General features: G+C 39.3%; 2 protein-coding genes across 5 annotated transcripts; one reads left to right on the plus strand and one right to left on the minus strand.

Annotated features, from left to right (window-relative positions):
- The first annotated feature begins 4,594 nt into the window (after positions 1-4,594).
- Positions 4,595-8,209, plus strand: LOC111947778 (uncharacterized). Of its 4 annotated transcripts, none has more exons than XR_002873705.2 (7): positions 4,595-4,854; positions 5,729-6,068; positions 6,612-6,657; positions 6,734-6,825; positions 6,919-7,029; positions 7,608-7,885; positions 7,971-8,209. XR_002873705.2 is itself a non-coding variant. In XM_023957708.2 (7 exons), the coding sequence occupies exons 1-6, from the start codon at positions 4,825-4,827 to the stop codon at positions 7,789-7,791; spliced, it is 1,134 nt and encodes a 377-aa protein (XP_023813476.1). In that variant the 5' UTR covers positions 4,598-4,824; the 3' UTR covers positions 7,792-7,885; positions 7,971-8,209. The 4 variants fall into 4 exon arrangements, 3 of the variants coding, with proteins under 3 accessions (XP_023813476.1, XP_023813475.1, XP_023813477.1); XM_023957708.2 differs by having other exon boundaries at positions 4,598-4,854; positions 5,729-6,399; XM_023957707.2 differs by lacking the exon at positions 4,595-4,854 and adding an exon at positions 4,892-5,258 and having other exon boundaries at positions 5,729-6,399.
- A 6-nt stretch (positions 8,210-8,215) lies between these two features.
- Positions 8,216-16,185, minus strand: LOC105354612 (uncharacterized). The gene is made up of 16 exons (XM_023957706.2): positions 15,581-16,185; positions 13,819-15,108; positions 13,108-13,214; positions 12,935-13,006; positions 12,067-12,283; positions 11,822-11,897; positions 11,249-11,530; positions 11,054-11,132; positions 10,875-10,966; positions 10,452-10,649; positions 10,273-10,359; positions 9,931-10,184; positions 9,672-9,800; positions 9,225-9,365; positions 8,882-8,989; positions 8,216-8,579 (listed from the first exon to the last, which is right to left on the minus strand). The coding sequence occupies exons 2-16, from the start codon at positions 13,846-13,848 to the stop codon at positions 8,562-8,564; spliced, it is 1,890 nt and encodes a 629-aa protein (XP_023813474.1). The 5' UTR covers positions 13,849-15,108; positions 15,581-16,185; the 3' UTR covers positions 8,216-8,561.
- Between the last annotated feature and the right edge of the window lie 876 nt (positions 16,186-17,061).

A 17,061-nucleotide genomic window follows, 5' to 3' on the forward strand; every position in this document is an offset into this window, starting at 1 on the left:
CATGTATATTTTTAAGAAAAACGAGTGAATTATCAAATAATTGAACCACTTCCTGTTAGTGGTAAGGAACACCATTTCACTAAGTTTTGATAGAACAATAAGTAATGGAGTTAGTAATGAAATATTCACACTGCTTGTTAGGATTTTTTGGGTTTCAGACATCTTTTAATTAATAAAACATGCACCGGGTCAAATTGACCCAGGAACATCATCTCTGTTCCTCACAAATGAACATAACAGGAGGGTTAAGGAACTTTTAGGACATGGTGCTAACAAAGAGTTACAGTAATCCAGTTTAGACGTAACAAACGCATGGATGAGTTTTTCAGCATCACTCTTAGAAAGTATATTTCTGATCTTAGCAATATTCCGCAGGTGAAAAAAGGTAGTTCTACACGCCTGAGATATGTGAGCCTTAAATGATAAATCCTGGTCAAATAAAACCCCAAGGTTTCTAACTGTGGAATTGGGGGCTATACTTATGCCATCCAGGGAGACTATCTGAGAAGACAGAACCTCTCTGAGGTTTTTAGGACCTAGTATAATGACCTCTGTTTTTTCTGGGTTCTAGAGGAGTTCATTAATTGTCATCCAGGTCTTGATGTCTCTGATACAGGCATTCAATTTCTCTATATTATCATTCTGGTCAGATTTAATGGATAAATACAACTGCGTATTGTCAGCATAACAATGATAATTAATGCTGTTTCCTGATTATGTTTCCTAGGGGTAACATATGTATTATAAACAGGATGGGTCCTAAAACTGAGCCCTGTGGGACTCCGTAGTTAACTAAAGTGCACTGAGAGGAATGCCCATTTACATTAACGAACTGATACCTTTTGGATAAATAGGATTTAAACCACTGGAGGGCAGATCCTCTGATCCCTATGCCATGCTCTGATCTTTGGAGTAAAATACTGTGGTCGATAGTGTCAAAGGCTGCACTGAGGTCTAACAGGACCAGAATAGAAAGTAGTCCCTTTTCTGAGGCCAATAACAAGTCATTAGAGACTCTAACTAATGCAGTTTCCGTGCTGTGGTGAGGTCTAAACCCCGACTGAAAGTCTTCAAAGTCGCTGTTGTCCTGTAGGTGGCAGTAAAGCTGCCTAACTAAAACTCTTTCCAGGATTTTAGAAATAAAGGGGAGGTTTGATATTGGTATATAGCTGGCCAAGTTGCTAGGATCAAAACTGTGCTTTTTCAGAAGAGGTTTAACAACTGCATATTTAAAAGACTGTGGCACGTTACCCGTTTCCAAAGAGGTATTTATTATCGTTAATATGCAATCATTAATTAGGGAAAGGTTTCTTTAAAAAGTCTAGTGGGAATTGGGTCTAACAGACAAGTTGAGGATTTGGAGGACGTAATAATTGATGCCATTTCCGCTTGATCCACAGCAGTGAAGCAGTCTAATGTCACAGAGGTTTCTATGGATGCCTCCACTTTTGCCGCTTCAGCCTGCTCTGGGCTGATACTAGGAATAACTTGATTCAACTTATGTCTAATATTTGAGATTTTACTATCGAAAAATGTAAGAAAATCATTAGAGCTGAGAGAAACAGGAACATGTGGTTCTACTGAGCTCTGAGTTAATCTAGCAATAGTGCTAAAAATAAATCTTGAAGTATGTCCATTCTATGATATAAAGGTTGAATTATACTGGCTTCTAGCTCTACGCAGAGCTTTTTTTTTATAATTTAAGATGCCATGTTTCCAGGAATTCAGAGACTGCTCTGAACCGGAGCGGCGCCATTCTCTTTCCAACTCACGGGTTACTTGTTTAAGAGAACGTGTTTCAGTGTTAAACCACGGTGCTACTCGGTTTTGTCTAACGAACTTAGGTTTCAGGGGGGCAACAACATCGAGTGTACTCCTGAGGGCTTGAAAGGCATCATTAACAAACTGGTCATTTATACAAGGACTGATGCCATGGGAGCTGGACTCAAGGCCCGTACACACCGGGACGAATATTCGCCAGCCGTAATTCGCCAGCGTTTTTCAACACGTGTTTTGTGTTCACACCCAGGCGATTTTCGCTGACGATGAGCCGAGCGAACATGCAATTTCATTCCCTGACATTAGATGGCGCTTAATGTAAATCAGAAATACCCCTGTACAGAAGGTGGCGCTGCGCAACTTTACGCATCTTAAAGTTGCTTTTGAAGGAAAAAGAAATCTGTCGCTTTGAGATTTCTTCCATGCGTGTTTTTATTGTCCCTAACAAATAGCTCTAAACAAAATAAAACAGATTGATCTGGGTTCCCAAATCCAATGCCTGCAAAACGTAAGAAGTTACATTCGAACTTACATGCAGCTTGTCTGGGACAAAGCTTCTTCCAAAGCATGGCCCTTTTAAGATGTGGTCCGAGTCCCTCCTCCTGAAAACATCATGGCGGCCGAATCTCCGCCTCTGGTCACTAGAGATTGGCTGACAGAGGAGCCCACCTACTTCCTTCAGCCCATACTTGGAATCACAGCATCTGTTAGAGAAGCCAGCCCACTTCCTTAAGTCCATACTTGGAATCACAGCATCTGGTCTCTGGGGAGCCATTTCACAGATGGACACAGTATGGAATCCCCATGAGGTCCAACACAGGTGGCAGGATCTTTCACCACAGTCAGTCATAAAGCTTTGTTCTTCACAGGAGAGCGGGCGCCTGCAGAGGTTCCCATACATTGAATCAGCCCCAGAGATGATCAATTTATGGTCCATGTCAGACCTACAGCCCAGCCTTCCAAATGGCCTTAGAAGTGTCCCTGCAGGGGGTGAGCTTGGAGCTGAAGTCAAAACCTTCTCACATATGCAACTTAAGGAAGCTTTTTCAAAGTTCAAAGGACAGAAACAACACACACTAATAAAACTAAACTTCAGTGAGACAGAAAAACATAATAAAATGAAGACAACAAATATATATTCCTTCACTTTTCACTCAGAAGAAGTGAATTTACGCGCTTGTCAGAATCAAACAAAGAAAACATGAATATTTCCAGCACGAGTAGCTCTAGCTCCAGTTCCAGCGATGAAGAAATTATTGTTCTGTAGAATGATGAAAGACGCCGGGAAAGACATCGATTTTGGGTACATCCCATAGTTACGAGAAGAGAAGAACATGGGGAGTTTTATCGACTGGTACAAGAGCTGAAAATGTATCATGAACATTTTCTGGGATATTTTAGAATGTCCGTCAGTGAGTGCATCTTCTTCGTCTAATTTCTTCGCGGCAGTGTAGATGCTACTTGGCGAATATCTTCTTTGCCGTGACGTATGTGTGTCAGCAAGACAGTTTTGTGTTCGAGCGCCCCCAAGTTGTGTTTTACTGTAACTTCAGAAGCTTCAGACACGTGTGCAAAAGCGCCATTCTCATTGGTCTTATAGTTTTTGACGCGGTGCGTCAAACCAAAAAAACGAACCCGAGGCGTTTTTTAAAAAATGACACTTTTACGCGTGGCGTTTTTTTGCGTCAGTGTGCACACTCACATTGGTGCCCTTTGTTTAGTCACGAGGCGTTAAACGTCGGCGAATATCGCGCGCGAAATTCGTCCCGGTGTGTACGGCCCTTCAGAGTATTTTCTCAGAATGTCACTAAGTACTGGTTGAACTGTGAGTTTAAACTCAGACACAGATACGGTTCTTCTAAGCTGTTTCTTATTTACTAGGGCAGTAGCGTGTTCTAATGTAAACTTGAGTCTTCCTGTTTGGCTGATTTATAGACAACATGATGCTTTCAAAGGAGTTATACCTTTTTTCAACTCAGTTGTGGACCGTTTCTCAAAAGTGGCCCACTTTGTGGCCTTGAACAAGCTGCCTTCTGCCACAGAGACTACCAAACTTGTTATGACCTATGTGTTCAGGTTGCATGGCATTCTAGTGGACATGGTGTCGGTTCGGGGTCCACAGTTTATTTCCCATGTGTGGAAGGCTTTCTGTGCAGCTTTCGGTGCCACAGCCAGCCTCTCCTCGGCCTTCCACCCCCAGTCTAATGGTCAGGCCGAAAGACCCAACCAGGACCTAGAGGTGACCCTCCGGTGTGTCTGTTCTCACCGCCAGACCTCCTGGAGCTCCCTGCTTCCTTGGATTGAATACGCCCACAACTCGCTAACCTCATCTGCTTCGGGTATGTCCCCTTTTGAATGTTCCCTGGGCTATCAACCCCAGCTGTTCCCTGAGTAGGAGGTGGCAGTCCAACATCTTTACCACCACTGCAGATGCATGTGGAGTGAGGCACGTGCTGCCCTGCTTTGCTCATCGACTTCAAATAAGAGGCTGGCTGATCGACATCGCGCTCCTGCACCTACTTACTCACCAGGTCAGTCCGTCATGCTATTCACAGCCAATATAAAGCTCCGGACTGAGTCAGAGAAACTGTCACCCAATTGGCCCTTTTGAGGTGGTGAAGGTCATCAACCCTGTGGCAGTGAAACTATGTCTACCAAGGACCCTGCGCATTTACCCCGTCTTCTATGTTTCACAAGTTAAAGCTCATGTCACAAGTCTATGGAAGTTTTTCTGTGCCATCAGATTCTGAATATTTTTAACCCTTGAATTTTCATTCTGAATTTTTAATTTTCATTCTGAATTTTTATAACTTTTGAATTTTCATTCTGAATTTTTATAACCCTTGAATTTTCATTCTAAATATTTTTTAACCCTAACATTTGATCTCCCAAAAATTCAATGTAAAAAAATTCGACGTGGAAGACGCTGCTTCTTTTGTGCCACTAGCACAACTAGTCGATCTAAGAACACATCAATATCCAGCCAATCAAGTCATGAGAACGACATGACGTCAGCGTTCGGTACGTTTTACAGAAGTCCAAAAGATGGCAGCAAACTCGGCAGGCGGTTCATCGGTGAGTCATTAATCCTTTATATCTCCCTATTATCGTCTCATTGACGTCGGCTAATAGAGCACAAAAACGTGCATCTTTTGTTGATATTTTATTTTTTCAATTTTTCCTGCCGCGAACTATGTGTCAACTTTCAGCTTCCGGGTTCAGGACGTTATTGCTTAGAACGGACCAGAGAAGCGGTTTCCAACTATAGAGCGAGATGATTTTCTAATGTGCTTTTATTTTTGTTGTGATAATTATTGAGTTCATGTTCGCTCATAATTTTCTAAGTCCATACATGTGGCCAGTGCTTTATTCTTTGCCGAATTTACCCGTAATAACTTAGGGTTAGGCTAATATGTGTCAAAAACCTTTAGCTTCGGATGAACTTACATTCAACGCCGAAATGTGCATCTTGGCTGCAGGTAAATATGTGGGAATAGAATCCGCCTTTTTTCTGGACGTGACTTCTCACTGTCCCAAAGCCGATCCTCTGATTGGAGACACAGTTCTCCGAGTCCACTCATGCAGAGCCGGCGGACAGAGACTGCGGTCAGAAGTCTCCTTTTTGCAACAATAAAGAAAACTCAGATATGATAACCGGCATTATGTTAATGGGAAAATAAAAAAAACAAATTGTTTTTTTTTTTATTTTAATTTGAAAAACGAATGATGGATGGATTGTTGTTGCTGTAATGCCTTCAGGTGCAGAGCGGGGGCATACCCCAAAACAATAAGTCACAGGCTTCTGTTTCAGTAGTTGCAAGGAGGCAAAATAAAAATTTTCATGTCTATATTTAGGAGTTATTGACAATACAAGCTGGAAATCTGCAAATGTCCGTCAGATTTAACAAGACTCTAATTCTGTCTTTTTTTTTCTTTATCTCTCTTCTAGGAACTTCTACAACATATTTTTGAGAGACTTCGCTCCCGTTTGGAACATGTTCTTCAACGCTTACCCCTAGATCTGGACTTCTTAGACTTCATTTGCACTCAAGAACATGTATTTTTAAATGCTTTGTCTAGTCAGTTAACAGTCTGTCCTGCTATTTTAGAGGAACTGACACATCTGCAAGGACTTATTAGTACTGAAAAAGAAAGAACAAACAGTTGCATTGCTGTTGTGCAATGGGAGCAGGGTCCAGCTGGGCGACAACGAATGGCGCTATCCTCAGACTACCTTTGTAGCCTTCTGGAACTTAATCTTCCGGTCACATGCATAGCCAAACTCTTGGGTATGTCCAGAAGAACAGTTTACAGACGTATGAATGAATCTGATCTTTCAGTGAAAGGACTATATAGCACCATGTCAGATGAAGACTTGGATCAGTGTGTCAGAGAAATAAAATCCAGGCAGCCTAATTCTGGGTATCGAATGATGAAGGCTCTGCTGCAAGCCCAAGGACATAGAGTGCAGTACAACAGAGTCAGAGCATCCATGCATCGTGTAGACACTTCAGGTGTCCTGTCACGTATGGTCCATCTAGGATGCATTGCTCGACGAACGTACTCTGTTCCAGGCCCCATGTCCTTGATACACATAGATACCAACCACAAACTAATACGGTATGTTATTTCTGAATTATATATTCTTGATAACGTGAACCTTAATGCAAAGTTTGCGTTGAAATACAGTTGCAAATGATATGCATGTTATTTGATCAAGTGCTTTGTTGATGTTACTTACCATGCAGCACAAAAAAAACACATTTGAGTTATATTTAACTTTTTTGGTTTAAAAAAAATAATCCTTTCTTTTCCCTTTTTCCTACTTTCAGCTACAGCATTGTCATTTTTGGTGGCATTGATGGTTTTTCACGCAAAGTAAGCACACTTGTCAATAAAAACACAGTTGTTTAGATGCTTATTCCTCATAAAGGTGTTTTTTACTGTTCTTCAGATAATGTATCTTGGTACAGCATCCAACAATCTGGCAGCAACTACACTATCTTTCTTCCAAAGGGCAGTTGAAAAGTTTGGTTTTCCTCTGAGGTTAGGAGGTATTTTTTAATTCCAATTTGACATTTAACCAATATTTTCTAAGCACCATTACATATTGTGTGCTTTTTTAATTCACTATATTAGGGTACGTGCTGATCACGGGGGAGAAAACGTAGACGTTGCACAACTTATGTTTACGGTCCGTGGCACTGGAAGAAGCAGCTTCATTTCTGGAAAAAGTGTTCACAACCAAAGGTTTGTTTGTTTTAAGAACCCGATATGTGAGTGTTTTTTTTGTACAAGTAGTAATAGGACAACTGCACTGTCAAAGCATGTGCTACTTTAAGTTGGATTTTAACACACAATTCATTATAAGAAAAATTTATAAATTTAACACAAATCTTGTATGGGTTTAAGGTCTGGAGATTTCAATGGTCAATTCATATGTAAAAATGATTGCCCGAACCACTTTTAATTGTTTAGGTCTGTCGTGATCTTGGACTAGCATGTTATGTTTTTGTTCATATAACTTTTCCTGTGATATTATGGATCACATCAGAATCAGAAATACTTTATTGATCCCACATGTGGGAAATTTGTTTGTCACCATAGCAACTGACAGCAGAGGGAGAAAAAAAAGGCTAAGAATAATATAAAAAAAAGAACAAAGAAACTGTAGCATAAATGCAAACAAGGTAGTATAATTTAAAAAGCTATTTACAGAACAGTGCATGTTCAAGTGTTCATTTAAAAACACAATTTTTGCAATTTCCTACAGAAGATTTATAATGGAATACTCCATTTACTGAATCACTGTTTTTGTAATGACCTAGGATTGAGCGGCTCTGGAGAGATCTGTGGGTTGCTGTGACCAGCACATACTACAACGTTCTCCACCACCTTGAAGAAGAGGGATTCCTCAGCATTGCCAGTGTTCAACACCTCTTCTGCTGCCACTATGTATTTTTTACCACGTATACAGGAGGACCTGGACACTTTCTGCAGTGGTTGGGATAATCATCCTTTAAGAACAGAAAGTAACATGACTCCTAACCAGCTGTGGGTACTGGGTCGTGCACGTCATCCCATTCCCGAACAAGAGAACATGGAGGTATATACGAATATATAGATAACTTTGTGATGTTGGTTTGTTTGCTCTTTACCATTTATTTATTTCTGTGGCTTGCATACCTCAGGGCATGGAGATTCCACATATTGAGTGGGAGGAGAGTGGACTTCCTCATCAGGACCATTCAGACGTCGTTGTGCCAAACATCAACTGCCCACTGACAGATGAACAAATGGCAGCTTTAAGAAGTGCAGTTGACCCAAGAGCTGAATCAGACTCCTTTGGCTCTGATGTTTACATTGCAGCTGTTCAGTTTTGTGAACATTTTTTTCCACAATAAAGGAAAAAAAATCTGTTAAGAGGCCAGTGGGATCAGTTTCATCAGTGGTTTATTTGAGAGCAAAATCTCAATCTTTTTTTTTTAACAAAAACAGTAAAACACGTGACATTCAATGCCACAACAAACTTCCTGATCTTAACAAAACCTTTTTTTAAGAACATAAAACAAACCCAAGAATTTACAGGAGCCCAAATCCTGTATGACAAGTCTCAATACAGGCAAGGAGATCACATCTGAAAGATCTGTAGTCTCTGTAATGACCTGGAATTTTTAAGGTCTCATAGCATGTGGAGGCTGTGGGATAGCTGCTTCTGACAATCTCCACAGACAGGCTCTTCGGTAAAATCTCCCATCCAGTCCAAAATTTGGCTAAATTCATCAATTCAACTGCCGTTCCTGTAAACATAAATGAAGCAAAATCCAGAATAAAGATTATGTTTCAATTTATTTGTCAAAAAAAATTTAACTTTACAATTCTTAAACTGTGTGTCAGTGTAGCTTTAAGGCTAATTTGGAAAAATATGTATTTAACAGACGTAATTACACTTACTGGACAAATAAGAGTAACATAATCATGTTAATGTTTTCATTCATGAATGTTAAGGTTTTCTTTCTGGAATTGATATTTTTTTATAAATTCAATTCAATAGCAGCCAGGTAAAACTTTTTTAGCACTCCCATTTATGAAAGAAACGTACCATTTTTAATGAACTCCTGAAGATACCCCTTGATGCGGCTTTTGGTTTCAGCAGACCATCATCTTCATCTTCCTCCTCCTTTGGCCAACTGATGCGTTGAAGAAATATCTGTAATAGGATAAAAGTATTAAACATGTTGGAACAATTTTAACTTCAATATATAGTATCCCCCCCCCCCCAATTCACAGGGGTTAAGGACCAGAGACACCTGTTAATACGCCAAATTTGAGAATGCCAATACCACATTTATTTTGTAAAAAGCATGAAAATTCTCAACAAAGTGAATTTTTTAAGAAAATGGTAGAAGTACAAATCCTAACTGAGGTCACTGGCAAATATGTACCTCAGGACAAATGTCGCCTGTTCTTTCACTTGGAAAAATCAAGGCTGCAGTTTCAGGTCGCTTGGTAAGCACTGTCCACACTGGAGTCTCTTTAAGCCCTCGTCTCAGCTGTTTAATTTGCCTTGTGACACGTCCAATGACCTACAAACAAACAGATTTAAACAAACAATTTATAAACAAACAAACAAATTATAGTTGGTGATGGCACAGTTGTTAAGTAGAGAATTTGGAATTGTCACTTCATTTCATAAAACCTGGTCTGGAGTCTAATGATGCTAAAAAACAAGCTCTCATAAAGGATGTCATACATTTTCTATCATGGCTTTGCTAATTTTTTTATAGAAGGTCTGGTAGTTTATTTAGAAGGAAAAGCAAAAATACTATACTCAGGCATCCATGATATTTAAATAAAAAGATTCTGCCAAAAAAAAAAACATTTTCACTCACAGCATGGATCAACAGCTTCTCAAAAAGCCATTTTTTATTGCTCTCTGTCAAGCAAGGAAGGTCCCACGCATAGGCCAATTCCTGAACCCTTGCTCTTTCAGCATCAGAAAGTGCATTGTCCCCTTCAAGCTTAAAATAAAATAAAAAGTTAAGATCTAGCGCAAAACGTGATATTAAAAAATAAGTGTAGTTCAGATATTAAAACACACTTCTCAGAACCTAAGAACAAAAATTTTGAAAAAATTGAAACAAAAATTACAAGCTCGATTTTCTCTCTGATGTCCAGGTCTGCGCAGTCCTCCAGTGTAACGGTTGCCGTTTCAGGGCTCCCACCAAGTAGGACATGGACAACAGCGGGGCTGAGCCCAGACAAGCAGGGTCCTTCATGTATGAAGGAGTGGCCAATCATTCTCCCTGCCACCAGGAACATGTTACTCTCCACGAGAAAGTGAGAGGCTGAGGGAACTAAATGGCCAGGTGGTCCTTCAAAAAGGCATGTAACATTGGAATTTGCTGTTCAAGACATTAAAATGAAAAATTAATTAAGTTATAGGTTAGTCTTTCATACGATTTGGAAGGAGGCATAATGTTATGTGCTTACCAAAATTGATGCAAAATCCAGATTTCAGTTTCTCCATACATGTGGAGATAAAGTAACGAGTGACTCCCTGTCCAACAGCAGTATCCCCTTTAATACAAAGGTGAGGTTTTAAAAATTGAGCAAACAGTAAATATGTTTTCTTTTGTAGTAAAATTGCTGTGACATCCATTTACATGTACCTTCCAGTCTGCAATTCAGGGGACGTGCCCACTCTACATTAGGCCGCTTGTAAAATAAAACAAGGGCCAAATCCTGTTGAGCTGGGGTCTGTCTCAGGTCCATGCTCAAAACCAATGGACTTTCCCTTTCATGAATACGGCGATAAAAACTTGCACATGCAGACATGGCTTTTATGGGGTCACTGATGGTTAGCCAACCTATAAAAATAATCAAAAAATAAACGAATGAAGTGGTGGTTTATTTAAACCACATGTCAAGCGTCAAATCTTAAAGGCATGTCACTTTTGCTTGGATGTTAAATTAGTTCACCTTACATTTGAACATCACTGTAACAGTAAACCATGAGTCGGGAGTACAGCAATATTACAAAAAAGGTTACCTTCTGCAACTACTGCATTGTACTAACCATGAGCTACACCTACCATCACTGACAGTTGAAGTTCCAGATGGTCCTGGAACTGCAGTTTGCTCCTCCTCACTGACAGTACCTTCAAGTATTCTTTCATTTCCTGCACTACTCACATAGTTCTTTCTGTTACACTTCGGACAAATAGGTTTAATGTAGAGTAAAAACTTTCAATAGCAAGAAGTTAATAATTACCTTTCTCCACATGAAGAAGCATGCTCCTCGATGAAGTCAGTGGAAAACATTTCCGTGCATAGAGGACATTGCTGCAATGCTGAAGAAATCAAAAGTTACAAACTGAAATAAATTTCCACTGCAAGTTTTAAACAACTAGTTTCTAAATTTGCTGTAGTCACAGTGTGTTTACAAAAGATTACAAAAAATTCTTACATTTGTTCACCACTGGTCCATTGGCATCCACACCAGCACAAGACTGGATGTGTACTGTGAGAAGTTGAAGGGGAACTGCTTCTGTACACTTCTGACATGTGGCTTTGGGCATGCTGCTGAATGCCTTATCAGTTGGGTGAAGAGGGTCGGTGCTGAGCTCTTCTTGTATTGGCGCTATGAATAACGTTGCATTGCCATTCTTATTTGCCAATTTTAAGATCTTGCCTGTGTATCCGGTGCTATCAGGTGCCACTAAAGAGAGTTTTCGGCTCCCCCATCCGCCTGTATAAAACATTTAAGGAAAATTAGGCTATAAAACTTAGATAGTTACATTAATACTTTAAACACACTAAAAAACTTAAGGCCAATTTGATTACTGTTTGAGTACTATCAAAAACAAAATAATCTAAAGCAATCTTAAGGATAAAAAAATATACCCAACTTTGTTATTAGGAATTAAGATGTCATATGTATACAATTACAAATAAATATTATATTTTCAAAACTTCTTCAGGTGTATCAATATGCAAAAGTGATGAAATGGCACTGGAATAGAAACTCAATATTTCCCACCTCGACACTTGTACACCAACCAACCACCAGTAACTGCTGCCAGTTTTGGAAACAAAACATTGAGGGCTTCACACAGCTGTAAACAAACATTATATACATTATTAACTTAATTAAGGATAAAAAAAAAAGTACTCTTATATAATTGTAATAACTTTGTTTTTTTATTTCTTAGATGTCAAACTGAGGGAGTTACCAAATAGATATTGAAAATAGACACACAAACATGACAATTTGCATCTTATTACCTCATCATGTGTTGTGCTTTCATATAGTTGAGCAGTCCTGCGACCCAACCCTGCCTGCAGGTGGACTATCTGCTCTTCTTCAGATGGACTTCTCTCATATTGTTTAGGCAACAAGTGAAAGACCACTTCCAATGGTTTAATTTTCTTTGCAGGGATATAACTTGCTGCAGGAAAGCGCCGCTTTCCTCTTCCACGGGCAAAGATACCTGGAAAGGACCTTTAAAAAACAAAAGAACAAAGATGTGTGACTAAAAAACACTATTATAACAATTTTATTTGAAGATTGACATATGAAACAGATGAACAACATAAAGCTTGCTATGACGTAATAACCTGACATGGTGAGTCAAAAGTCTAGACACATCTCATTATGAAAGTGTAGAAATGTCAACACCCATGATTTCTTTATGTTATATAAACATTTAGAACAAGAACTTTTGCGTTGTAAATTGGTGGTATTGTAGTTAGCACAACCACCTCATGTGAAAAAAACAAAAACAAATTTTCTTAACCTTTTACCTTGGGCAATAAATATGGAGCCATAAATGTTTTGTATTGGTCGAGCATAACGGTATTTGCTCAGTTGTGCATAACCTTAAATTGGACTAACTGGGTGGCAAACATTTGTTTAACAAAATAATTTCCCATTGCTATTAAGAGCATGTGAGCCACATTCAGCTGAGGAGCTGCAGGAGTGAAACCAACTAAAAGAAAGAGAGGCAAAAAGAGGCAAGAAAAAAAAGGCAAAAGAGGGCTTGTCTAGATATGTTCAGCACCCCCCATTGTCGTGCCTGTTTTTGTCACTACAGAAAAACTACCAACACAAAAAGGTTGAAATGAATGAAAACACAGTTCCGTTCAAGTTTACCGTGTCATTTCCATCTGAACAGATGGTCTTTCTGGTCCAGTGTTGTTAGTGTGGCTGCCTTGCCTCTGCTCCCTATACAATGCAAACATATTCATTAATCAGATAAGGCTTGACCTCGAATTTAATAATCAAAAAAAAAGGCAGAGATGAAAACCTCTGGTTTAATACTCAACCCTTCAGTGTGAGTAGTAACACCAGAGTTAGTGCTCTGGTGTCTCCCAGATGATGTTACCAGGTGCAGTAAGCGTTGGATTGACTGCACAATTTCACTGTTATCACTCTAACACAAAACACAAATACACAAATTTAGCCCACGGATGGAAACATAAAATATTAGCGTTATTTATTTTGTAGTCCATAAACGCAGTGCTTCTCAATTATTTTTTGCGCACGCCCCACTATTTGAGAAGCACTGCAGATTAACGCAAAATATAAGGAGATGGTAGTCGCTATCTAGCTATATACGTGGTCTTTCACGTTAGCAAAAAAGCTAACACAAGGCGGGAAAATTAAAAAAACATAAAAAATATTTTGTCATTTATTATATAAATTTGAAAAATAGATGAGTGGTTCATGTAACATTGCTTTGTTTTTATTTTAAGTTGAAAAACGAATGAACAAGTGATACACGTATTGTTTCTTTTACATACGCATACCAGAGTTAGCGGTCTGATTCTGTCTGACCCACGACCAGGTGCAGCAGCAGTCACTAAGCGCGGGATTAATAACTGCACAATTTTTTTTCACCGTGATTCGCGGCGGGAAAAATAGCGAGAACACAAATTTGAAAAAATAAAATATCAACAAAAGATGCACGTTTTTGTGCTCTATTAGCCGACGTCAATGAGACGATAATAGGGAGATATAAAGGATTAATGACTCACCGATGAACCGCCTGCCGAGTTTGCTGCCATCTTTTGGACTTCTGTAAAACGTACCGAACGCTGACGTCATGTCGTTCTCATGACTTGATTGGCTGGATATCGATGTGTTCTTAGATCGACTAGTTGTGCTAGTGGCACAAAAGAAGCAGCGTCTTCCACGTCGAATTTTTTTACATTGAATTTTTGGGAGATCAAATGTTAGGGTTAAAAAATATTTAGAATGAAAATTCAAGGGTTATAAAAATTCAGAATGAAAATTCAAAAGTTATAAAAATTCAGAATGAAAATTCAAAGGTAAAAAAAATTCAGAAAGAAAATTCAAGGGTTAAAAATATTCAGAATCTGATGGCACAGAAAAACTTCCATACAAGTCTGCTGCAATTGTCTCCCCCTCCACCACCTCCTCCACCTCTAATTAATGGTCAGCCTGTCTACGATGTGCATTGCCTGTTGGACGTCAGGCGCAAGGGATGGGTCTTCAGTACCTAGTGGACTGGGAGGGATACGGGCCTGAGGAAAGGTCCTGGGTCCTATCCTCCTTGATTCTGCCCCTTGAGGGAGAGGTACTGTGAGGTATTGGGGCCAGGGCGGTTTTTGTTCTGCTTTTATTTTGTTACTTTCAGTTTCTCACATGTCCTCTCATTTCAGGTGTCTTGATTTCTCCCCAGTGTAATTGTCCCTCAGTGTCATCACCTGTTCTCCCTGATGTGCGCACCTGTTTGTAATTGTTAATCCGTCCTCATTTTTATAGTCTGCGTCTCCCTTGGACTTGTTGCCGGATTGTTGGTGCGTTTCTCAGCGTTACGAGTAATTTTTTCATTCGAGTAGGTCTACCAATTAAATTTGGACTTTATCTTTATAGATCATGCGTCCTGCGTTTGTGTCCACATGGCATCCCTGACATCAAGGGTTGTCACTTGGGGCGGTGTTCAGGGGGTGTGTGTCACTCGGGGACAGTTACCTTTCTGGTTGATCTGAGTGGCTGGAAATTGCATGATAAATCCGGCGAGGTAGCAGGGCGGGACTTTAATTTTTTTAGAGGTATTTATAGAAAAAAACAGCGGCTATAATGTGGATAAAAACGGTAACAAATTCAGTGATTTTCACGAGAAAAACTTACAGCACATAAACCCGCTGAACTTTTCTCCCTTGTCTTGGGTTGTTGGTTAACATTTTCCATGTTACATCTGTCGTTTCTTGTGCAATTAAAAAAACAGGGGTGGCGAACAACTTTGACACAAAGCTGAAATTTTTAACTGTGATAGTCAAAGAGCCACACCACGCACTGACCTGCCAAGACATAAACACACAAACACACAATTAAAGCCATGTTATTTCCAATAACACACTCCTTTCCTTACAATAAAACAGCACCTGATTAAAGGGCGCAGTTTCAATGATGGGTGTTTTTTTCTGTATTTAACATTTTAAAAATACCGGTAAAACATGCATGCTATAGTGTGTGTTTTAAAAAGCCAGCGGGAGCAAAACTGAGTTGATTGTGATTTATTTTTAATTTTTTCAGTGATCAATCAGCATCCAAAAATCCATCAAAGTCCTCATCTTCTGTATCTGAAAAAAACAGCTGAGCTAAATTTCTATCAAACACGCCAGGTTCACTTTCGTCATCGTCAAAGTCTGTCTCATTGCTGTGCGGCTTCTCATGAATCATTCCGGCTTTTGCGAAAACTCAACGAACAGTGCAAGCAGACACGTAAGCCCAAGCTTCTAAAATTCATTCACAGATTGTGGCGTAACTCACCTGGCGCTGCATCCCAGTAAAAGGAGCGGAAGATGGAAAGCTTTTCATTGTAATCCACTGGAAGTTGCTGCGCTCGAGTCAATCTTCCAACTCGGTCAACCTTGCCTTGTTTCCGCGGAAACTCACCTGCGTCCAACTTGACTTGTCGGATATTGCTATCCAGCTTCTTCCACTTGTGAACCATGGATTTATTTATCTTGAATTATCTCGCAGCTGCTTGATTCTCATGTTCTTCCGCTTCTCATGGTGTCCTCTCCTACGTCCTCTTTACCGAAGTCACACAACACATTAGGGCTGCACCATAGGTTCATTTTGGAGAAAATTTAAGACTTCTTAGTGCGCGCGAAAGTACGGTACATGGCCGCGAAAGTACGGTATATAGAAAATATGATAAGAGGCAGAGAGCCACATGCTTATTAGCCGAGGAGAACCGCGTGTTAGCCAGCCCCGCTCTAAAAAATTAAAGTCTTGCCCTGCTGCCTCGCCAAATTTGACATGCAAATTTCGGCCAATCAGATCAACCAGAGAGGTTACCACCCCCAAGTGACAAAAACACCTCTGAACACTGCACGCAAGACCAGCTAGCGCGCAGGATCAGGGCTCAGTTAAGATTGCAACCGTGCAGTTGGGGGGGGGGGGGGGGGGGGGGGGTTGCTCGATTAGAAATGCGCTTGCGCAGTTGTAAGGTTATCTCATTTAGTTTCTAAATACACTCACTCAGTTGTCTTTGCACTCGTTCAATATATGGCAGCCATGAAAAGGCATATTTCTGGTCAGGTTTAATGGATAAATACAAATTAATATATCATCCAAATGACAGTGAAAATTATTGCTGTGTTTCCCGATTATGTTTCCTAAGGGTAGCACGTAAAGCATAAACATGATGGGTCCCGAGTCCTGGGGCTCAGTTCTAGGAGTTAGACTCTGTAGCCAACTTGAGTGCAATGAGAGGACTGTCGATTTACCTTAATAAACTGGTACCTATTAGATAAATATGATTTAAACCTTTGGAGGGCAGATCCTCTGATCCCTTTGTCATGCTCTAGTCTCTGGAGTAAAATGCTGTGGTTAATAGTGTCAAAGGCTGCACTGAGGTCTAGAATAGAGAACATTCCCTTTTCTGAGGCTGATAACATGTCATTAGAGACTCTACTAGCTTAGTTTCAGTGCTGTGTTCTCTCTCTTTTTTTTTTTTACCAAGTTGATATATGTGTTTATTTATTTATACTTATGTTTTATTATATATATATATATATATATATATATATATATATATATATATATATATATATATATATATATATATATATATATATATATATATATATATATATATATATATATATATGTATGTATATATATATATATATATATATATATATATGTATGTATATATATATATATATATATATATATATATATATATATATATATATATATGTATGTATATATATATATATACACTCAACTCAACTTTATTT

Source organism: Oryzias latipes, chromosome 8, assembly GCF_053564925.1.
Source record: "Oryzias latipes strain Hd-rR chromosome 8, Olatipes_Hd-rR_3.1".
Taxonomy (NCBI): domain Eukaryota; kingdom Metazoa; phylum Chordata; class Actinopteri; order Beloniformes; family Adrianichthyidae; genus Oryzias; species Oryzias latipes.